At 42.1% G+C, this 25471-nt stretch overlaps 1 protein-coding gene across 2 annotated transcripts in view; it reads right to left on the bottom strand.

The window, feature by feature from the left end:
• The window catches only part of nova2 (NOVA alternative splicing regulator 2), an 84475-nt gene that overhangs the window by 29005 nt on the left and 29999 nt on the right, over positions 1-25471 (bottom strand). For both annotated transcript variants that reach the window (XM_018665506.2, XM_018665505.2), the window contains one exon: positions 769-935. In XM_018665506.2, coding sequence (XP_018521022.1) covers positions 769-935 — 167 coding nt within the window. The remainder of the gene's footprint in view (positions 1-768; positions 936-25471) is intronic.

Here is a 25471-nt window from a genome sequence, read left to right as displayed (position 1 = left end):
ACGAACTTACTAACAGCTGGTCCAAGTAAAGCCAGAAGAGAGAGAGAGAGAGAGAGAGAGGCTGAATACTGCAGGAAGTCAGTGGGATGGAAAGCTGAAGTGTCGTGTTCTTCATTAAGACACTCACACAAAATTGATGTGTGTGTGTCGTGTAGCAGCCAACAGTTCGTGCCACATGTGGAGTTTATGTGTTCACACCTCACACACTGCATCCTGTCTCAGTGGATCTCATCTTTCTCCCCGCCTGTACTTTCTTTTTTTCATTCAGTTTTCTCTTTCCTCCATCATTACTCTTTTTTGTCTTTTGCCTCTTGTCCTGGCCTCTCTCCTTCCTCCCCTCCTTTTTTTTTTCTTTTTACGTCCTCACCCTCTCATTATTTCTTTTTTTCATTCTTGTCTCCTTGTTGCTGTTTTCGCCTCATTTTCATTTCTTCTTTCTCTCTCTCTCTGTCGTCTGTTTCATGTCTGTATGGTTGCCTGTCATTTTTCTTTTTTTCATTTTGTTGCCTCATTCAGCTTCACTCAAACAGAAAATCACAACTCAACCACAGAAACGCACACAATTTGTCGTTCCAAAGGCAAACACTTCTCTCCCTCTCTTCCCCCGCACAGTCCTTCAGCTGGGGCAGAGTTGGCACACACACACACACACACAAAACCAATAAAGACACACACACACACACCCCACATGATTGCAGGGATAGCCTCAGTTGCTCTGGGTTTTCCTGGAATAGAACAGAACACAATAGAAGAGACAGTAAGACTGACCTGTTTGACACGGTCTGGGTTGACGGTGGTCTGTGGCTGCAGGATGCTGACCGGCTCTGTCTTCTGGGTGCTCTGAGGCATCTCCCTCACCTTCTCAGCGATGAAATCATGAACGCCGTTCAAAGCCTCCACCGTCCCCTGGATCAGGCACACCCGCTCTGTCGTTCCTGGACACACACACACACAGACAGACAGGTAGGTCAGGGCATGAGTTGGAACTGATGACAAACTGGACTCAGAACAGATATAAAGCTGATTTCACTTCCAAACTTGAGGAACTGAATTGAATTTTATTCTATTGTTCCCAAATTGTGTTATTTCAATGAATGAATGTGTTTCCTGTGTGTACACAAGCAATGGAGGGTGGCAGCAGTTCTCAAAATCTGAGCTGCAGTACCATGAAAAACTCATCGTCCTCATTCACCCTCATTCATTGCCAACTTTTCCACAAAAACGGATTTGCTATATTTAGGTTTTTTGTTTTTCAAATGGCAGCAGGTTTCATTCAGGTATTCTTGTGAACGTTTTCAAAATGTTTCCACACGTGGGTGGAAACTCACAGAGAGCAGGTAAAGGCTTGACATTTTGCAGTATATGCCATCCCAGTTCTGACTCGAGGACTTTGAATTTCCTATTGTCAAAACTTTTATGTGCAGTTGAATGAATATGAATCCAACCCTTATACTGTTTCTCAAAAATAACAAGTGGGAGATAAAGAAAAGACACCAAGAAACTGTAATGATCCCCACTGGGAAATTATGCTTACTGCTGCAGCATACAGTAAAGGCAAAGATTAAAACACACACACACACACACACACTATCAAGAAACTGAATTGAGGAACTAGTGGAGGAAAAGAAACATACATAAAATAATGTGTGGTATGCAATATTTATAGTGGAAAACTAATTAGAAACTTGTAATTATGTATTAGATTAAGGAGCTTGAAGCGTGTTGAGGAAAAAAACGATTTGGTCTGAAATGCAGTTGAACACAAAGTAAGTCTTGGTAGCTGCAAGACTGAGAGATACAGCAGAGAACTTTGAAAACCCAAAGTCAATTTGTTAAATGTAGTTAAATGTCTAAAATGTAAATGAAGCCTACAAAAAAATGATATTCTTAACCTCACAAGCTGAGTGCAATATTCAGAAAACACCAGAGTTCATATTTCCACTGCAACTTCTTCTCCTGAACATGACACATTCAGTTTCTGTTTCCAGAACGTCCACATTAATTCCCTGAAAAATAAAACACGCTGTGATGATTTCCAAACTTCTGCTTCAGTTTGGGCAGAACGCGTGCGTAAGCATTAAAACCTGTATCACTGAGATTTATATCAGTGCCGAATAAACTGGCTGAAGTCTATTACACAAATCAAAAAGCTGTGGAGGTGCGGAGGATTTACACTCCACTACTGCAGCAGGAGAAACTGTAATTTATGTTCACTGCAAACTCAAAATGCAGCCGAAGACGTACAGGAAATATAAGAAACATATGAAAAAAATCATTATATTCAAATGCATTATATTACTTGTTACCATTTTCATATATACTGTATGTTTCAACAGGATATTTTTTCTGTGCATTTTCCCATTCTCATTCTCACAATATGAAAATCAAAAAGAAACTTGTTTTACTTGTAATCTATCACAGTGAAGAACGCAGTTGTGATCTTCACCGTGATGGTTTACAAAACTCTTGCAAGAGCATGCTAATTTATTGTCCTACTTTATTTAAATGGATGAAACTGAGAGCTTTATGGAATAGTAAATAATGTCTCAATTCTAAAACACAACAGTCTGCAAAATCATTAGCTGTGATTTAAAATATATGTGACTTGCAGTAAATAGCCAAAAACATGTAAAACCACAAGTGTGGTCCTTAACAGCTGGAAATCAGCACTTTAACCTCAAAGTCAGTGTTTCATGCCAAAATAATATAAACCCATTGCTCTCCCAATACTTGACGGAACATGTTGCAGGTCAATACTCTAAGAGAATAAATGCATCAGTGTTGGATCCTGTGAGGAGGGCCAGTGCTGACAGACAGACAGAGGGTGTAACAGTAGAGAATCTAGGCCAATGCAAAGCCTCTCAGTCCGACTCTCAACAAAACACTGAAAGTAAATCTCTCTGAGGCCGTCTCGTACTCTCTCTCTCTCTCTCTCTCCTCTCTCTCTCTTTCACTCTCACCCTTTAAGCATTTATTGTCTCTCTCTCTCCTTTTTTTCCCCATTTTTCTTACTCTTCCACACTCTTGCTTTATCTCCCTTTCGTTTCCCCCATTTCCTCCTCTTCATCTTCCTTTCCAGCTTCCATCTCTCACTCTCTCTGTCCCTTGACTCCAGTATTTACAGGGATCTGCTCTTATCTCGACCCAGCAGCGTGTCAGTTAGCGCTTCCTGTCTCCTCCCTCTCCCTGCATTGTTTGATTGGCTCGGATTGGCCCGGCTCTGCCCTCTGCGGCTGCACCATGGAACGTGGGGGATTGAGGGTACGAGGGATAAAAGCTGCTGTATGGGTTGGTGTGTACGTGGGGGTAGGGAACTGTTGGCACATTATGGTGTCAGGGCAGAGAGTTCAAGAAGCCAAATTAAAAGTTTTTTTTTTGTTGTTTTTTTCTATGCTGCTTGGAATTTAATATAAGACCAGTTTAGTTAATAAAATTCAGAGACAACAATGGCGAAAGCAGACTGAAGAGCCATGTTATGTTTATTAAACTATAAAAGTGCAGTAAAAGAAAAAAACAACATAAAATTAATTGTCATGTTTTGCAATTTTATTCTGTTAATCAAAATCATGCACAGACATCCTCTTTAACACTGAATATTTGTGTATCTGATATTAATTTGAATAATGATAATAATTAAAAAAAAACTTTTAAAAGCCTTAAAAGTGTATTTAAGGATTCATGGGCACTCAGTAGAAAATGAGTTGAATGTGAACATGGTGGAGGGCTCAAAACAACAGAAGCTAAAAATAAAAACACACAGCACATTCAGGCATTTGCAACATTTGGCTACCTGGCCATGCTGGCCCTTTGTAATGCCTGTTAGCATTACATTGGTATTAATTCCCATTCCTATTTTTACTGTCTGTCGACAGCAGTGACAAACAGTCACTGTTGACAGCAGCTGAATGCTTCAGTTTGGCCGAGTGAATGTCGACGACGAGCTAACAAATCACATAGACTGGCTGTGAGCACAAGATTTCAGGTGTAGCCTCATGGTAGCATTTTGAGGGTAAACATTTTAGCATCATTCTGCATTTAATTCAGCATTAGCGAGCAGAGTGACATGTCCGGTGGTGTGTGTGTGTGTGTGTGTGTGTGTGTGCACTGATACTGAGGAAACTGGGCCTCGCCTCTCCTCGACAGCTGGTGCCCTCTGGGTAATCTGGACTCATCCAATCAGAAGCAAGGATTAACAGGCCATTGTCTTGGCATGAGTGTGTGAGTGTGTGTCTGTCTGTATGTGTAGCTTGTGATTGTGTGTGCATGCCTGTGTGTGTATGTAGTGTGTAACCATAGCAGTAAAGGCCACTCTGTCAGTGGAGATCATACTGAAGCTGCTGTACAGCTGTGCCACTGCAGTGAAGACCTGCTTAATTTCATTACAAAATATTTACTGAAAGATCAATTAATAATCATATAAATTGGCGGCTGATTATGATCGTGTCCAGAGGGGCAGTTCTGTGCGTTATCCTCAGTCTGTGTTTTACCTAACATTAGCATGCTCATGTCTCAGTGTCTTGTTTATCCCGCAGGAGACACTCAGCTTCACAATCACAGACACACAAATGCCAAACCAGTGCCAGCAAAACAGAATTTACACTTTCCTCAGTGATTGAGAGAGAGCTCTGTTGGCAGTTACAGTTTTACTGGTCCCACTGGTGCAAGACATCAATGTGTGTGCATCTGTGTCTGCATGTGCGCATGTTTTTGTATCTAACTTTTGAATTTCCTCTTATAAAACGAGCCTCACCATTTGACATTTTAACAGTTGGAAGCAGTTTCCAAACCTGACGTGCTGCAGCTGCTGAAGAAATAACCTCTCAATGTTGTTATGACTCTTGCGTTTAAAAAACAAGTTTATGAGACATTTTGCATGTTGTTCACATAGACACAGAACTTAACAGGAAGAACAATGTAATGCATATTTAACACTGCTATTCATAATGCGCACACATTTTTAAATTTCAGCTCTGTCCAGGGAGTAAAAAACAGATTTCATATGGCAAGTACTTTCAGGTGAAGCTAGCAGTGCTGTTAGTCCTAGTTAGTCAAATGTGTTGTTTCACTGCAACAAGGATTACTACAACAAACACATGAACCACCAACCACACTTGCAACAACAATGGCTGACCAGTACCACTGAAATGTGCATTTCAGACCACCATGTTAAAGTCCTGATAGGCATGTTTGGGAAGAAGATGGAGTTTAGTTTGTTACTGCATTTGGGAGAATTTGAGACGCATTACAGGGCCAAATAATGGTGGGAAAAGATCACAAAAATTAAACAAGGTTATGAAAGGACCACAACACACAGAGTGGAGCGAACCACAAAGGAGTCAGAGTTGCGTTTCGTAAAATACAACTGTAATACAAAGGACTAAGCTCCAAAGTCTCACAAGTTTTTAAATGTTCAGGTTATGGAAAGTTTCAGTTCATGGGGTCGTTAAGTTTTGGAGATGAAACACCTGCTACAGTGCCAGCAGGGGCTACTACTGCGAAGTATCCAACTTCCACTGAGTCAGAAATATCAATAAAATCTATTCAGTCACGGTACTGTGCTACAGTTTCCGTGACTAACTGGTAAATGTTTGGTAAATACAGGATACTGTATAGGCCGCAGCTACTAATGCAGTTTGCAGCTCAGCTCCAGTCTAGTGTCACACTTGACAAACCTGCAGCCTCGAGTACAAAATGTACAAGAGCTTCAATTACTGCAGCTCTTATTTCTATCAAAGGATGATGAGGATTGAAAATGAAAAGCTGTGAAATTCATACCAGACGTGAACTTCAGCTCGCTCCCTCCACAGTGACCAAGTGACCTAACACCACTTCGTTCAACACCAGAACACTCATCATCATCATCATCCTCATCATCATCATGATCCAGGCTGTGGACCCTGGCAGTTGTTTTTATTATAGACTAGCTAGAATGACTCACTCCTTCCTCCTCTGCTCTCTTCCTCCTCCTCCTCCTCCTCCTCTTCCTCCCCCTCTCCCTGATGACCAGAGAGGCACCGGAGGCAGCAGACAGAAAGCACAGTGAGCGACTTCTCCTCTGATTTCTGACTCACAGTAACACACACAAACATATGCACGCTCAGTATGACGATGCACACTGATGCCGCTGGAGAGACTCCGGGGTGAGCGACAGTGGCATGTTCCTCGGTGTTAAGACTTGAACACAGACAGCCACATGTTAACATGTCAGAAATCAAAGCAACTCTATCCTGCAGTGGGAGGGTACACATCCGCCCTCTGCTGCTCCAAGCATGAAAAACTCCAGATAGGAAGCAGAGAGGGAAGATACATAATGTTTGTTTTCTTTAGAGTGAATATGTTTTGTGCTTTGCTACAAATGAAACAGACAAAAAAAGCACACTTTAACTTCTATTGATTTCTGACCCTTTTTGTTGCAGTACATGGCAATTAATTAACAAGAGCATAATAACAACAGCCAAACAGAGAAGTAAGTTGAAAGTGGTGTATCTGTGTAACCTCACACAGGACTACTGCAGTCATGTAGTTACAGTCCCTGTGTCTCTCAGCCTGTTAATTGCAGCAGAGCGGTCAATCTGCAGCCAGCAGTCGTGATTCATTCCCTCCAGCCGAGGGAGGGGAGAGGTGGCCGCTGCGGGCTACCGTAGCGGACAATAAACGAACATTACACTGCCTGAAAACAGTTTCTAGAGCTTTAAAGATCAAATGATCACCAGGATGTAGATTTCATACTGTACATGAAGTTCAGTTTACTTCAAATGAAGAGTACCAGTCTGTTTTAAAAACAATTATATTGTACAGTATGATGTATGCATAATTTTGCTAAAATGTTAAGTTGAATTGTTATATGACAATGTAAAACCAAACTGAACCATAGCACTGCACAGCAACAAAGCTTTAACTGTTGTTTTCGTCTTGTATCTGTAGTGAGTAAAGCAACTGATAAATAAAAGATAACTCTGGGAAAAATTGGGAAAAATGTCCTGATCCTGTGGTAAATTAAGAAGGAGCCTTGATTTAAGTTTAACGGACTGCAGCTGCAAACTGGGCCTCTAAGGAGTATTTCGTGTTGATAAATTTACAGGCCATGATATAAAAAATCAGTGACTTTCCTCTACAAAGTCAGAAAGCTTCCATGACCTGAAAAAATGCTACTCCTTCTTGGTTTATTCATGTTGTTTTTCAGCTCAGACAACCACTAAAGGCATAAACAGTCTGGTTTCCTCTACAGTTGGGCTGAAAAACCGCCAGCCAGTGTGGCGAATATGTGAAACAAGTTGTCAGATATATTCTGATAAATTCCTGCAAAGTGACCCATTTGTAAGTTAAAAAAAAAAAAAAAAAAATCACAGATTTTTCCCGGAGAGTCCTTTAACACCCCTGAAGTTCCTTGTCTGGAATAAGTTTTGCAAACTTTTTTAATACTTGAGAAACATCAGCAGAGAATAACATAACGGAAGAGAAGAAGAGACGAGATGTGACAGCATCGCCAGAGGTCTTGTGTTCACAGGTACATGATGTTCATCCCCTGCTATGCAGAGATGTACAGCTTTTTCACTTCCAACACCACTCTGATGGAAGAAACATCAGCAGGAGAGAGGAGGACAGCTGATACAGAGATACAGAGGTTCACACGACTTCTGTCACATCGGAAAAACATCAAGCCAGGCGAGGGGAGAGGGAAAGACGGAGAAATGGACAGAAACTCAGAGAGGGAGAGGCAGATCGGCACAGAGTCACGATAGTAATGTCAAAATGGAGTGACACCAGAGAAAGAGGGAGACAAACAGAGACGAGTGGAGAGACAGACAGACTGGGATGCAGGGAGAAAAACCTTTGTGAAACCTGTCACAACAAAGTAACGTCACAAAGAGGGAGAGAGACAAAAAGACGCAGAGATACTAAAACATGTATACAGAAATGTAGACAAAGAAAAATTCATATAGTGCATATTACAGACACGTATCAAGACATTGTATCCTCAAGATATGTTTGTCTAAAAAAGGAGAAAAAAATGAAATTCATAAATCACCCAAACAGCTTTTAGAGGTTTCATAACATGTTAGAAAATCAAATTCGATTTACTGAGGAACACGTAGATCTAACAGAAAAAAATGAACATCAGCAGAAATAGAGCTAAAATGCTTTCTATAAAGGAGAGACAGAAACATGTGCAGAGCAGAAGACTGAATGCAATCATAAAGAGACAAAGACAGAGGAACAGGTGGAAATACACGACACATTATGTTAATGAATAGGAAATCCATGCAGAGAGATATACCAACAGACAGACAGAGAGAGAGAAAGAGAGAGATGACTATGACTTAAATTAAATAAATAAATAAATTTTATACCTCTCAGTATAAAATAACCTCCAAGGCTCCATCAGAGCTGATTGGAAGCACAGTGAGATGTGGCGGCTGGTTTAATGCAAGCTCATTAAACAGATCTCCTTAAGGCTGTGGATAAGCTCAGGTTAACTGGCTACCTTTGATCAGATCTGTTGGATTAGCCGACTGTTAGAGGTGCAGCTCAACACCTTGTTGTTCCGGAGGGTTAAAGAGCATATAAAATGGCTTATAGCATATGGAAAGACAGAGAACAAACAGACAATCAGAAGAGACGTGAGCAAAGTCAAAGAGATGAATGTCAGCCGTAGATCCTCTTGTCCTGGTATCATGTGTCTGACTCATTACAGTCTCATAAAGTTTCCACTATGAGAGGAATATGTGACAACGTGACTTGCACCTTATTCTGAGTTAAAACATTATAAAAGAAACTTTTTGCAGCAATAAAAATGTGAAGGTGCAGGAAGTGGTATCTGACCTCTTACTGACCGTCTGGAATTGTTCTCTAATCTCAGTCTCATTCAAATGTAGTCATTTCAAACACAAGATTTATTCTTAAGCAACTAATAGCATGTTGGCCAAAGGATGTTATTACCCAGATAAACCATCATGTATCCATGATAAGGTCTGAACCAGAAAACTTCCTCAACAACAAAATGGCAAAACTGTGACATATTTTCCATCCGAGTGATAAGCTTATCAACTACACAGCAAGAGTTGTGTCCCTTGAAACTACTGTAAGACCACACTGATTTATTTAATTTCTAAAAGGTGTCCCATACGAGGCTATGGCACATGCAGAGGTCTGACGAGGCCTCCAGTCTCCACCTCTGTGTAATTATGCTCATGTCTTTAAATGCATGTGCTAATGATTCACTGATATTTGAGTGCTACATGTGGTACTTCTAAACCCACAAATTATAACCAAGTATCACCTCCTGTCACATGATAAAAACCTGTTTTCAACCTGCTCTTACCCTACACTGAAATTGCCTCAGCTTTTCCCCACAATGGTCCCCGTAATGTGGAAAAAAGTGCTGACGACAACTAACCTGCCTCTGTCACTGAGAGATGGATGGTTTCATTGACTGACACTCTGAAAAGCCAATGGAAATGACCACACAGACCTCAGTGTCCAATTAAAGAGGTTTTATGGCCTAAAGATCGAGCCCAGCTGTGGGGACAAAAGCAAAGCCGACTGACCATACAGACGGACGGATGGAGGGAGGGATTGTCATTTATTCTTGTCGCTCTTATTGATTACAACCATAGATAGATAGATAGATAGATAGATAGATAGATAGATAGATAGATAGATAGATGTTGCATAACTGCTGCTGTAAAGTTTTGGCCTGCAACTGTAAACCAACAAAGGAGGCGGTCAGTCTTCACCCCTTGACTGATCCTGTTCAGTTACCTAGGCAACTGACAGTCTCACCCCCACAACCATGTACACACACATACAGTCACACACACAATTGTGAATATGCACCAAACACACACTCTTTCATGCAGCTGGGCAGCTGCTGGTGATGTCATGAGTTGTTATTCCAAAGGGAGAGAGAGTCTGTGAGATGTGTGTGTGTGTGTGTGTGAGAGAGAGAGAGAGAGAGAGAGAGAGAGAGAGAGAGAGAAAGACCATGACTGCATGTGCTGATGTAATCAGGAGCAGTAAGGAAACTTGGACCTGTTCTTTACTGCAGCCGACCAAGTCTTCATTAGAGTGAGAACAGGACAGAAAGACAGGAGAGAGAGGAAGAGAGACAGGAAAGATGGAAGGAAGAGTGGAAGGAAGGGAGGAAGGAAGGAAAGAAAGATGGAAAAATGGAAGAAAGGGAGGATAGAAGAAAAGAGAAAAGCTAAAAACTGTGAAGGAAAGGGAGAAAAGAGAACCCAGGCAAGAAAGCTAAAGCAATGAAATAAGGAAGAAAAGAAGGAAGGAAGCGAAGAAAAACAAAAACGTAAAGAAGAAAAACAAGCAAGCAAACAAGAAAAAAAATCAGAGCTTGGTCCAACACTGCAGCTTATGTGGATGAAAATGTGATGGTTGCTTTGTAACAGGCTGGCAGAGAGTTGAGTTCGTCTCCCCTGAGTGCCTACAGGGCTGTAATACACACTCTCCCACTGGCTTCCACATCATTTACACCAGACAAAATCATGGTCAATTAGGAAAAACTTATTAAATCCTGGAGTTACTATGGTCAGCTGGCCTGGGGTGCTGCTTTTACTGCTCTTTACTGACTTTCACTGACTTTAAAGACAAACACAACAGGAAAAACAGAAGTTTTTCTCCAGTATCCTGGTGTCTTGACAGGGCAAGGCGCTAACGGTCTAAACATAAAAGGTCTTGTGTCAAAAGACACCACTAGAGGCCTTCTTTTTCTCAATGGAACATGTACTCAGAAAGTCACTAATGGTAATGGTATGAACATTAATTAATTGATGGTATGTTATCTGCCATTTCCTGTATCTTCTTCTCTTCCTCTACTTATACTTCCCCTCCACTCTCTTCTTCTCCTCATGTTATTTTTTTAATCATTTTTTTTTAAAGGCAGCACCAGGAACAGTAAAAACATGGTTTCCTGTCAGCCGCCCTCCCTGCCTCCCTCCTTCCCTGAGTGCTTCTGCTCACTCACTCTCCGTTCCACCCCCCGTCTCCTTTCTCTCCTCTCCTCCCCCTCACCTTCCCCCTGTCCCTCACTGTCCTCTTTTATCTGTCCTGAGGTCCAGCAGTGACAGAGCACTCGGCGAGAAGAATAAGGAAACTCTCTCTAAAGAATAACAAAAGAAGGTGGAAGAAAAGGCAGGAATTCCTCGGCTCTGATGTAACGCTTTTCACTTGGAGAGGCCTGCTGCTCCCTCCGTCCAGTCTCCACCTCCATGTCCTTCACTCCCCTGATCCACTAAGTCCCTTTTTTGGGTGTCTGCAGACTTTGTAAAAATCCACTTTTTTTTCAAAGTTTAAAGCTAAATGAAAATGATTTCTAATTTAGGAGGCGAATTTAAGAAACACGGCAAAAATCAATCAGTATTTCAGGTAAAATAGACAGTGAACCTTCTGAAATGATAAGAAAGGAAAGCAACAACAATCCTTTAATGGCTGCTACTTTTTAAAGCAGGAGGAGCCAAACGCTGGCTGCAGCAGAGATTTGAACTTGTGACCTTTTTCTTTACAGGAAACACTTTTTGCTTCCCCACTTACTCTTAACCTCTTCTTCTTATTCAAAAACATAAATCATTTTCAATGTATTTAGTTTGATTAAAGAATATCTGCTGTTTAGCAGCTGCTCCACGTGCAACATACTGCATGTTTTTATCATGTGTTTAACACCTTTTTTAAGCTTTGGTGAAACTGCTGTTAAACAGGATGGGGCTATGCACGTGTTAAAAAAGCGTTAACTCCCTTTATAGGAATGTATCACCTTTTCTCCCCCTGTTTTCTGCACTCTCTTTCAGAGCTGGAGAATGTTGCTTTTCAAAACTAGTAAGTAAGTTTATATTAAGCTTGACAGAACCTTATTGGTTCCGTATTGGTGGAGGGCTTTTATTTTGAAGACACAGTCCCTGGTGATGTGTACAGCTGTGGGTTTTTTCTTTCAGTTTTCAGGTCTTAAAATATAACATGTACGGAGAAAACTGCAGACAAAACTCCTCACGCTGCAGACTGCAAGATCGTCTTTTCATTTCCCTAAATAAGAGAGGGGGCGGTCATTTTCCTTTGACAAACGCTTTTCCTCACCATTTCTCTGCATTATCCAGAATCTCTTCAGCTCTTCTGACCTGTTTCCCATCACCCTTCCCCACCTCACCCCATCCCTCCCTCTCTTTTCTTGTCTTTTTTTATACTTTGGCAGCAGGGTTGGTGTTGCCCAAGTGACCCGACCCATGCCGAGCAAACAGCTGAAAAGACGCCATGACTGCCTTTCATCTCTTCTCCTTTCCTTCATATCCACTGCTTTTCCTCCCCTCTTCACTCCTTGTAATTTTCCCTTCATTTCTTTCCCTCCTTTTGACCTCCTTTACATTTTGTCAGTCTCCCTCTCACACCATATTGTTCTGGTACTCCCCCCCACTCCCCCGTTCTCTCTCTCCATCACTCCGTTGTACCTGCCGTCACATTCATCTGAAAGCTGCCAGCATGCCCTCAGCAACAACAGAAAGTGGAAAACAGAGAAGAAAATAAAGTAGAAAATAAAACAATAAGCTCTCAGAAGCAGTTTGAACATTTCAGACAATTACAGAGAAGAAACTGTTGCAGAAGAAAGAAAAGAAAAACAAAAATCAGCCCACAGTGCCAGAAACTCTCACCCTCAAAATAAGTTAGTGGAGCTCAGATTGAAGTCTTAGAACTGGATGATTTGTTTTTAATCAACAGTTAGACACTTTTCTGACAGTATTCCTAGTTAAAAAGGGTTCATTTATGAACCATTGTTCAGTTTTATTGCTTGTGTAAGTCATTTTTATTGTGATTTTTTTCTATTGAAAGAGAACGTATGTGAAACAAAGTGGAATATTTCTTCACATCAAAGTATTGCCATTCTCTATACAAACCAAGAAGTTTATTATATTATGTTGATTTCACATTTATCCCCATTTATTTTGTGGATAATGACTAAACTTGTTACTAAATGAAGGATGAGTTGGCAACAATACTTTAACAATACAATAATTTGGTCATAATGAGTTAAGATTGTGCAATAATGCTAGTTTTGATTCCTTCATCCTTCATGAAAAAGTTATTTTACACTCAATTATGTACTCCAAACAAAATTGAGGAGAAGCTGCCCTGTAATCAAAAGCTTACCAGTTCTATCCAATATAATTTTAATAAGCAGTTGAATAAGAAAAAAAGGTGTGTGGAAACACGTCTCAGGAAAACGACTTCAGCATGTGCACGGGTACAGTGAAGACGTGAGAAAATTACTGCCTAATTGGAGCCGAGTATGTAAATTACATCCTACATGCAAACACACCCACAAACTTCTTCTGGATCATGAGAATTTGTTTGTGTGAACCAGGCGCAATTGCCACATGCATAATTTTAGTCTTAAACTTAAATTCTCTGTGGTTTTTGGGAGCAACTTCCTCAAATGAAAGGTGAACCCCATAATGTAGATGTAATACAAACACACGTTACATTCATGTGTGCAGGTGGACACCATTTACACAGGAAGTGACTGTGGTGATGAGAACAGACAGCTGTGATAATATGTTCCACTGGGTCTTCCCCATAGACCAAACACACACAGATACACACATATTCATGTCTCATGTCATTAAGAGGCAACATTGCAGGAACCCCTCTACACACAAGAACACACACTCACACACTTATGGAAAGAACGCAGAGACACTCACACTCACTCAGCTCAGCTATCTGGCTCTCTAGAAAGTCACACATCTCACTATGTAACCACAGACAACTATATATACACACCTAATCACCCCCATACTCATCTGTCTTCTGTGCACACACACACACACATACACACACACACAGCTCATTTGTGTCCTCGGAGGGCCTGCATGGTAACTGGACCTCGTGTGAATTCTTGGTCGACCCAAACGAGTTCAACACGGTTCTGATTTTACTCACACCCTGATGCACATGTACACACACACACACACACAGACACTTACACAGATGTAGACGCATAAGCACAAATGCAGACTTCTCTCCCAAACACATACACACACTAAGTGACCACCACTGAATAATGAAGTGACAGAAAGAGAGAATTTCTGTCTTTCTTCTCTACCCCCCACCCCCTTTCTGACTCCAGGCCTATCTCTCCTTCACTGCCTCTCTGTATTTCTTTCCTCTCTTGCTCCTGTCTGTCTCTTTTATCCCTTTTTCTTTCTGTTTCTGTCCACTTTCATCATTATCCTCTTTCTTCTGCTTACGTCTACTTCTTCTGCAGGGACCAAATCAGCAGCTAAAACTCATTCTAGTGCACTCATGTTTGTGTTTTCACTGCATTGAAAGAACTGATGAAGACTAAGCAAATTGGACTCATAATGGATTATATGTTTGGGACATAATTTTTTGGAGATGACAAAGAGACGACCACAGAATCACTGTGTCGATATTTGTAATTTATTGCTGTGTGTTTTTCTGATGTAACTACACTGAAGAAAGTTGCACATAATGTTGCCTCATTTCTCTCACTCAGCTGCTCTCTGTGTGTCCCTTTTGACTGTGACTGAAAGCAGGGCTGCCTTGCTCAAAGGCACGTGGGCTAGTCAGTGGATTTACATCTGTGAGAGACGAGGAGAGGTGTGTTTGGATTGGCAGGATGAGGCCACTAGATAACACACTGACCTTCTGCACAGCACTGGCTGTGTGTTTGGCTTTTGTGGCATCACGTACACAGCTACACACTCACACACACACACACTGCATCTCTAATACTCTCTGTCTTTGACTCGTTGAGCGTTATCTCCCCTGTTCATATCTGGTATCACACAACTGCCTTGATGGAGCCACACCTGTCTTCCTGCCTGACACACACACACACCCTTCCACACACACACACACACACACACACACACACACACACACACACACCCCTCCTTCTACTCTTATACCCACGCTGCCCTGTGTCCCAAAGCCTCAAAGTTATCTAAACATTCCATTCCATAAACATGTACATTTGTTATTACAAGCCGTGCGTTCATTTTTGTATTTTTATCTGTTATTAATGTGTGTATGTCTGTCTATCTTTGGCTCGTGTGTGTGTGTGATGTGGACAGTGTCAGCTGGCCTAAGCCTCCTCATCCCCTCCCTCTTATAGCCTCAAATCCCCCCAAATCCATCTCTGCTCCCCATGTGACTACAACTGCCCCTTCACCCCGTCAGCTGCCCCGACACTGCTGTCAGCCTCTCTCTCTCTCTCTCTCTCGATCTCTTTCTTTCTCTCTTCCTCTCTCTCTCTCTCTCTCTCTCTCTCTCACACACACACATCTTTTTTTCATTCATCATGTCTCTCTCCCTCTGGGACCATTTTCTCTCTCAGTTAGAAGATCATTTACAGAGCGAAGTCTCACAAACATTTCTCATGGGCAGAGATACTTTCATTAACCAAAGTGGATACTAACTCCAACTGTACTCAAGTAACTTTAAAGAATGACAAAATTATGTTCACTTACGAAAGCAGTGATTTAGTATTGTACTTGGGGAACACAGCATTGGTCAGAAGGAAACAGCAGAGGCTGAGATATCCTGACTTTTAAACTTGCAGGCTGGGTCCAAAATCACTTCCTAGGCACTATATAGTGCACTGCAGTTGCTGTCTGCCATTTAATTTGAGTGTCCACATCATAAGTGTGTGAATCTCTCCAATTTGGTGCACTCAAAAATTCCACTGTGTAATCAGAACTAGTGTGCACAGCTTGTAAGTACTTTTTGTTAACAATCCCACAGTGCAATAATGCAGTAAATCAATGTGATATTTTCTTTTCTTTTTTTTTGCACAAGAAAATACTGTCACATCTCCCTCTCTTTCCATCTCTCTGTCGTTCTCTATGTCTTTCTATCATTCCACATTCCTCATTCTTCCTCTCATTTCCTTCCACTCTCTCTCAGCTGAACACACCCTTTGTCTTCTGACTCATGCTACTCGGAAACACACACACACACACACACACACACACACACACACACACACACACACAGATACAGTATGGAGCAGTCAGAGTGTCTGTGCAGTCGAGCTGAGCGTCTTTACGAGAATAGTTGTCTCACTTTATCAGCGTTTTCACAACTTTGCGGAGCATCGGCTGCTTGAACCCGGCCCTCCTTACAATCCTCTCTCCCCTTAACACCCACCATCCATATTATGGCATCACAAGTGCCATGCTAATGGAGACCCTAAGTCTGCTAATGTTAGTGCCCTGCTCTCCACATTGGGTTTTACTGGGCCACATAATAATGAGAAAAAGACACGCTGGTTTCCCCCTAAAGGAAGCAACAGATAAGTGCCCCTAATTTCCAAACTCAACATCCATAAAATACGTAATGACTGAGACTTTGTTGCTAAAGGCCCAGTCTGTAAATTTTCTGTTTTGTAAACAAACCTTTAACATCATCAGAAAGCAGTTTAACTATTTAAAATGTTCAAATCAATCATAATCACAATGTAAAAAAAATGCTGCTAAAAATCTACCAGAGGTTGTTTTTTTTTTTCAAAAGTACAAAAAAAAAAAAACACAAATCAAATAAAGATGTCTTTTTTTCAGTTGCATTATGTATTCATCAACAAACACAAGCACACAGGCAGAGAGGGAGAGAAAAAGTACATATTCTCTCACCCCCACACACCCATTTGTGATTGGCTGCTGCACCATATGATGAATTCTACAGGGAACTAAAGGGAGCTGTTTAATAGCTCATGGCACGTGGATCAGGGTTTGACCCCTCTGGATGCACACACACACACACACCAGCACACATACACTCAACATTTACTCAACAAAGCTCATCATCCATGGAGACCAGCATGCCTGGTCTTTTACATCACCATCATCATCATACACAATCTGGTCCCCATTTGTTACAGCTGGGACTGCAGAGTGTGTGTGAGTGTGTATGTGTGTGTGCATGTTTCTGAGTATGTCTTTGTGCATCTGAGATGTATGCCCATGTGTGTGTTTGTGTGTGTGTGTGTGTGTGTGTGTGTGTGTGTGTGAGCTGGGACTTGGCTCCACACTGAGGACACGTAGCCTGAGAAAGTGAAAACTGTGCAGAGTCTCACACACCAAAACATCCTCAACTACGCTTGAACTCTGCCGGCTCGTTCCTTCATGCGCTGCTAGTAAAACCGCCTGAGAATTCACTCTCAAATGCACACTGCTCTTCCAACATGACATAAATCCACACTGGAAAAACAAATAAAACTCTCTGGCTTAAGCAGAGGACTCATACTGTAACTCTAACCCAACTTTTACACTATGAGAAACTTGATCAACGAGAGAGCAGAAGTCGGAGGGTTTCCTTTTAGTCTTACTGAACAGAGGAGTCTGAGCCAAACTATGGACTGTTGGCCAAGAAAAGTTGTTTCTTGACTTCTTTCCAATGTTGTATCACGTCCCCAACAACAGTTTTGACTACCAGGAGAAAAATGGAAGCGATTATGGCCACTGAAAGTTCGTGCTAATTTAAGTTAGTTTCAGTTTCATTTTCCTTTGATGAAACAGCAAAAAGAGAGAATAAGAAGTAGCCTCAGCTGCTCTGATCCTGATCAGTTAACAGCAGGCTTCTTATTGCATTTAGGCAGCTTAATTATCCAGTGACAGATACTTTTATTAGATCATTAAAAGCATCTAATGGTATGAAATCGATTGAGCTAGTTATAATGTCATATGTTGTGTATCATATCACCCAGGGTCAACATAAATATATCAGACATACATATAACACAATATAATCCCATCATGATGTGACTGCACTGCATTTCAATAAAGAATCATTTTGAATGGCTGCCCAGCTCTGTGTAACAGCAAAACCTAAATTTACACTTCACCAACCATCTGTCATCAACTGACTCTGGTTGCACATTTTAATATCTAGTCTATAACTGACTTAGCGCTGTAAAGGGTCATTCATCCTTCCTGAACAAAAGCAGCAGTTTGAGAACATATGAACTGTCAGATGTTGCACCTCTATTGTATTCCTTCTCACACACTGTAAAGTGGGGCTGAACAGACAAAGTGTAACACAAACCCTCTGGATAAACACTGCCCAGTCACCATGTGCAGCCTCAGACAGCTGAGAAGAACATGAAAATTTGGGATTTTACAGACTGTTCTTGTGTTGCACACAGTTACACAGCTGCAGTGATGATTCATCCTGCTGCTGGTGGGACGTCAGATCCACGTTTTAACTGAAAGTTTTGCTTTGCTCTAAAGAAGCTCTAAATAGGTGAGAGGCAGGAGGTCAGAATGCATGAAGTGTGAGTGCGTGCGTGCATGTGTGTGCGCGCGCAGACTTGATAAAGGCATGATGGACATGTGTGTAATTAGAAGTAAATGACAAGAGTTTCTGATGAAAACAGGAGGAGAAGATGTCTCTGCTGCTCTCTCGCTCTCTCTCTCTCAGTGTTGTGTGTAAGTGGGCGGAAGAAAGTGGCAATTAGCAATCAGCTAAAACACTAATTAGCTCCCTCTCTCCCCCTCTATCTATATGCCTCCCTAGTATCAGCATGGTTGTGAGTGTGTGTCTGCACGTTTGCATGTACTTCCTCCTGAGTGTGTGTGTGTGAGTGTGTGTGTGTGCACCATAATGTGTGAATGTGCACGTGAGCGTGGAGGGTGGGGTCTGACTGGAAGTGTGACCTCATCTTTATTAATGACAACCATGTGGAACGTGATTGTAAGATTTACAGTGCGACGTACAAAACAACAGACGGCTGCAGGCTGGAGAAAGATGAAAGCAAAGTTTTTACAGAACGTGGCTCAAATTTATTGATGAGGTGACACATGAAAGAATTGATGGCTGCTGGAAAATGCTCAGGCTGTGAACAGGCAAAGGGCCAAGTGGTGTTCTTTAAGTGAACTGTTCAAAAAGGGAAGTTTTAATGCACAAATGATTATTGCGCAGCACCATTGTCTTTACTTGCTGTTGTTGCATGAAAATAATAGATTTTTGTTTGCTAAAGTTAGTCTCATTATTTCTTTCATTGAGACCATTATGCATCGAAAGAAATGAGGACTGTATTTGCAGTGTTGCCCGTTTGTGAAAATTTATGCCAATAAAGACTTAAAGAGAAAATATTTAACAGAAAAAAGAAGCGAGCGAGCAGAAGGGGAAAAAAAATGAGAAAATAAGCAGAAGCTATGGAAAGGGCAAAAGTTAGAGAGCAACAAGGCAAAAAAGGGATAAGAATACAAAAAAGGATGAGCTAAGCGAGGAAGAAGAACACTAATAAAGAAAAGAAGAAAGGGATGAAAGAAAGAGGCTGTCAGATGGCAAACAGGGTAAATATCAACCTGACATGAGCCCCATCAGCCAATCATCACCTGATCACATGACCAACTCTGAACCCTGACAATAAACACACATCATCACATGATACATATGACTACACACTTGTATGCAGATATAATACACACACACACACACACAACACACATACACAAAGTAATCAGGCTCAGTCCTTCATAATTAAAGTGAGAGTCCAGCCGGTGTGTCAGAGAGACGATACAACAGCTGACGGCTTTGTGGGACCTCAGGCTGGGAGAGGGGGGATTTGTCATGGGGGAGGAAGGGGGTAATGATGGTGTTGGGGCGGGGGTGTAGCCTATATGAGTTGGAGGTGAGGGGGTGGGGCCTATGTGGGGGCGTGAGTGTTGGGAAAGAGGGAGACATTGGGGGAGCATTCACTGGGGGGATTAAAAATAATGGAAGTGGGGAGGGATGGGGGACTTGGGGCAGCTGTGGAACCAGCTCTTTTGTGAGGGAGGGGTGTGTGTGTGTGTGTGTGTGTGTGAGACAGAGGGGTTAAGGGGTCCCAGAGGGCTACCTTTGTCCCCTTGCCAGAGATTGGGGATCTGTATAGACGAAAATTTTACAACTGGTTCTCTCTCTCTTTCTCTCTCTCTCTCTTTCTTCATCTCTCTCCCTCTCATCAATGAGGCTCTTTGTTTGCTGCACTCACCTTCCTCCTCCTTAAAGGGAATGCCACTCCTACACAAAGCAGGATTCTATAGTGAAGGAACCTGCTCCTTTAAGAGCACACACGCGCACACACACACACACACACACACATCTGTGTCAGTGAGGGTGTGTATGTGTGTGCATGAGAGAGAGGTACTCAAAGACATTAGCAGATTTAGACCTTTTAGATCTGACCCCTTTGTGTAACCAGAGGGATGTTTCCATGACTACCACCAACGCTAAGTGTCATTGTTGTGGAGGGCCAATCAGGATAGAGCACATATGTCGCTGTGTGTGCATGTGAGAAAGTGTGTTTGATCAGCACTGCATTTGATTTGACTTCAAGTAGTTTACTAACAGATTAACATCGAAATGAAAGAAGGAATAAAGTTTTAATTTTACCTTATACCATTAACTGTGCAGCTGCCCCATAAAACTTTGTGTTTTTCGCTGTGCAACCCTCTAATGTAGTGTTGCTGTAGTTTGCTTAGATAATGTCTAGTGATGCCCTGCGAGCCGCTCTTCCAGAAAAGCTTTGCTCAATATTCCACTGCACACACAATTTATGATGTTATTAAAAGCTGACACACAAATTACAGCCTCAGCTTCCAACCAGCGCTGCTTATTTCAGCGACTCTCAAGGACAGAAGGCGAGAGGATCTGGAAGCCGACCAAGATGGGAAGAAAGACATCTCTCTGTCTCTCTCGCTCTCTTACACCTGCTAGGGAGGGGAGAGGGAGCTGGGAAGGAGGGGGGGGGACTCCTCCTCTAGGGGAGCTGTCACTTTGATTCTCATCACCAAGGCAACGGGTGTGCAGTCCCACAATCCTCTGCTTTGTCCAATGGGGGTGGGGGTGAGCGTGTGTGTGTCTGTGTGTGTGGTAGTTGCAGTGCTGTACCTCTACAAACCTGTATCTCTCTCCCCCTCTCTCTCTCTCTTCCCATCTCTCTCTCTCTCACTCACACACACACACACACACTCATCCACCAAGGCCTGGTACTATTGTCATAGCAGGTCGTGAAAGCTACAAATCGCCATGGTGACACAGAGACAAATCTAGCTATGTTTGCTATTTATGGGAAAAGAGAAAGCAGGCAATATTCTACAGCCAAAGTAGCTGAAATTGCACTGTGTATGAGTGTGTGTGTGTGTGCCATCTCTGTACATGATAAAGATGTTTTATGAAGAGGCCTGAGCCACGTTGCTTAGCCAAGCTCCTCACAGAGAGAAGCTTTATCATAAGAACTGACAGATACAAGTAGCTGGGTGACAGGAGAGAGAGAGAGAGAGAGAGAGAGAGAGAGAGAGAGAAAGAGAGAGAGATCCATCAGTTAAAGTCTGCTGACTTAGACTCAGCCTGAGCCACTGTTTTCCAAAGTCTGGGTCATGGAGGATTTTGAAGGGTCATCATGGGGCCACAACAAAAACAATATTAACCAACTGTTGTCAGTCTATCTCCCAGACACAACTTTCAAGTATTCCCTAATGTAGCTTCCAAATATAAGAGCTGCTCTTAATTAAATACAGTGGCTTTATAATTCTCAGAGGTCTAATGCAGTAAAATAAGAATTCACTGTCACAGCATTTGTAAAGGTTGCGTCACTGCTGCACAACAGTAGTCATGGGAAGGTGTTTAGCTTGGAATAGCCTGTGTATGTGCTGTAGCTTGTATTTGCACATATCTGACTGTGGAACTGCTTTGGGTCGCCAGTGAAGAAACTGCATCACATGAAAACAAAACAAATTTCATGCAGCTGCTTAAAGTTCAGACTAAACGTGGAGTGAATTTTAGAGATGATGGAAATGCAAAGTTAATGGACAGCCAAGAGAACAGATGCAGATTCAGTCTAGCTGGTGCAAATAATGACACAGACATGACTACAAGTTGAAAATGTAGAAATCAGATTGGCTCCTCTTAATGAAAGTGCAGGGAAGAGAGGAGGGAGGAGAGGGAAAAAAATGAACTGGAACTCCTCGAAAGTTTCAGGATCAGTCAAATTCTGAGATGTCACAGAAACACTGCACAGCACATGGTGCAGGCTGCTGGCTAAAAACTCTGTCTATGAAGTCAGTGCATTAGATTTTTATGGTGATTTAACAATAAAATACAAATCAATTAGTGATGTTGTGCACCTTTAAAAGAGGCAACAGCAACTCAAGTACTCTCTCTCTCTCTCTGCTTTACTCAATATATGTATGTGTGAGCATCAAAACACAAATGCACCACATAAACATCCTGCATCCAGGTTTAACAATGACACACTTGCACACAGATTGTAGAGTACAGATGTACACACACATTCTCTCTCTCTCTTTCTCTCTCTCTCCTCCGAGGCAGATGGGGACACCCTCTGTCCCCCTCCTCCCCCGTCCTCCCCCCTGCTAGCTTGACCGGGGTCAAAGAGCCTATTGTCATACAGAGGGCCTTGCCTCCACCTATTGTCTGTGACAGTTGGAAACCCTCAGAGCTCATACAAACCTCTGCACATTCAACTGCTCCTCCTCCTCCTCCTCCTCCTGCTGCTGCTGCTGCCCTCTCCTTTCTCCTCTTTATTTCACTCTCTCTTTCGTCCCCCCACCCCCCCACCCCCCAAGCCTCCTCCCACCCCCTTCCTCCTCTTCCTCCACCCCCTCCTCTCTGTGTGCTGACTGGGCTCTTCAATCTGTCACACACATACTAACACAACTGGACCTGTGCAGACAAACACATGCTCAAATGAAAAACTTCAACTACACCATCAGCAGTGCTCTGCTTTGTTTACTGAACCTCTTAAGAACTTTCTTCCATGTTTTCTTCCTGAATTGAAGCTATAGCTTGTATTGATGTTACAGTCACTCAGTCAGATGATTAGATTAGTCATTAATGATCCATGTGGGAAAACCTGGTTGTTACGGAGCATAATAATTATTGTGAAAGAAGCAGGAATAGATTTAAGAAAAGGTAGAAAATGTTAAGGGCAGTAATCACGAGACACTGATATGTATCTGGTGATCTGTGACCTGCACCACTTGAAAAAAGAAAATCTGCCATGTTTATATTACCATGCAAATCAAGAAAAGTTAAAAAGGCCCTCTAACTTAGATATCAGATATACTGAAAAAATATGCATGGAAACAAACTCAGTGGCAAACTCTGCAGATGAGCTGTCAGTAGCCTTCTTGTTGGAAATGAGTTTTCCACGTCTTAAACAGACCTGGAGGTGGATCAAGTGCATCACTGCAGAATGAATTAACAGCTTCATTCAGGAGTCCAGCTGCCTCTGAGTTGTGTGTCCTGTCAGGTTGGAGGCCTCAGTGGAGCCAGGGAGCAGCGGTGGCCCCCTCCCCCAGTGAGATGCACCTCAGCTGGGCACGACAGAGACAGGAGGGGCCTTTACAATGACAGTGCAGTTTGAGTGGCCATGGGGCGCCATGAGAGCTGTGAGTGGCAGGTGGAATCTCACTCTCTCTCTCTCTCTCTCTCTCTCTCTCTCTTGCTCTCTCTCTCACACACATACATACACACACACACACACACACACACACACATTGCTGGATTCTCCTGTCAGTACTGCACAAGGAGCAAAAAAGAGAGTCTTTTCTCACATTGTAAACAACAAAACAGCCATCTCTGTTAAACATTTCAAACAGGATCCTCTTCAGTCCGCCATCATTGTCTTTCAGAGTTTTTTTGGGGTCTCTTTCGGACCTAACTGAGGTGGCTGCAACATTTGCTGTCGCTGCAATTTAAAAAAAAAAGCTGCTTTTGGTTGGCTCACAGTACTGTTGGGAATTACTGAGTTCTGTAGCTGTGGATTCAAGCAGCTGCTAAATGCTTGGGATGTGAAAAAAAAACAAGTCAAATTCTTTTAGCATAGTGAAGGACATACTTTCTTTGTCACAAGGGGACAAAATAAAAGCAATTTGAAATCCACATTTTGTCCAGGTTTGCTCTGTCATCAAGAAAATAAATGACTCCTCCTGTTTGGCTGTGAGCTGCAGATAGCTGGTGGTCTGTCTGTGTGTATCTAATATTAAAGGGCCAGGCTTATAGATGTGAATCCAAGTGAATCCCATTCATCACAGCAGCTCTCAGCCTCGAGGACCAGCACTATGATTTATGGAGTGGAAGAAAAATAATAAATAGATCCAATACATTTGCAGTCTTTTATTTATTTATTTTTTTGAATAAAATGTTTTAAGACTAAAATCTTGCAATGATTGGCCAAACTACAGTTTGAGGATACAGAGAATTCTGCACTGAAAGAATTGGAATATTGATTTTGTTTAGGATATCTGATGTTGAAAAGTTATTTTTGTAACACATGTCAATATGCAAAAACAAATTTTAAAGGCTTTTCTGTTAAATAAATCTAAGCTTCCATGGGTGGCACCTCATCAGTTAGAGCATCCTCATATAATCATGGTGGTTTTTGCTGCTCAACAGCCCAGTGCCTCTTTTGTTTATTCCAAATAAATTGGAACCATGAGAAACACAACATTTGCTGCTTGCCAGATGATTTCTCCCCACAGGAAAGGCCGACAGTATGAAACTGAGCTCTTACCGTAAAAGCTTTCATGAACTGAGTTGATCAATACAGTGTTACAGGATATTTATTAGAGTTTTCAAAAGCTGTGGATTAGTCTTTTAACAGTCATCATTAGCTTACTGATCACTAATCAGGAGGATGATGATTTTAGTTCTTCCAGTAATGATGTCATGTCTCTTGTCCACTGTCGACTGTCGACAGTGTGAGGGACACTACAAATGAGATGCAGGTGTTCTTATGTCTATGATAATCTCTCTCTCTCTCTCTCTCTCTCACACACACACACACACACTTACACAAAGGCAGCTCTGCAGTTGTGATCAATGATTATTCCAAGGGTGTGTGCGCATGCATTTGTGAGTGTGTGTGCACTTTGGGAGGAGAGGCAGTGAAAGTGTTTGAGTGGGTTTATGACAGTCGTATTTCACTGGCAGACTGCATTATCCCACCACTTCCCAAGGACACACACACACACACACACACATACACACACACACACACACTCTCTCTCACACTCACACACAAACACAGACACAAGCTGAACATCAGCTAGAAAGCTGAATAGGAGCAGCCACACACACACTTATAGGCAGGCAAGTAAGCAAGAGTTGAGTATCTTGCACACACGCGCACACACACACACACACAGAGTACAGCATTGATCTGTGGGCAGGCCAGCCATATTCCTGCTGTTCTATTTACAGTTGGCCTCGCTGGGACCCTCAACATTCCCTTATTAAAAGTCTAAACACGAAGGCAGCAAATGGAGTGAGAGAGAGAGTGAGCACAGGGGTGAAGCAAAACCAATATTGATCACCAGCTTCTTCATTTCTAATCATCATTTCTTCTGTTTTGAATGCTGCAGGCTACCACAGACAGAGGCACAAATGCGGACAGGGTAAGAAGAAAATTAAATGTGAGAAGAGCAGAGCTACACCACCA

The sequence above is a fragment of the Lates calcarifer genome, linkage group LG21 (genome assembly GCF_001640805.2).
Source record: "Lates calcarifer isolate ASB-BC8 linkage group LG21, TLL_Latcal_v3, whole genome shotgun sequence".
Lineage (NCBI taxonomy): Eukaryota > Metazoa > Chordata > Actinopteri > Centropomidae > Lates > Lates calcarifer.
This window is presented reverse-complemented; position numbering and strand designations above follow the sequence as displayed.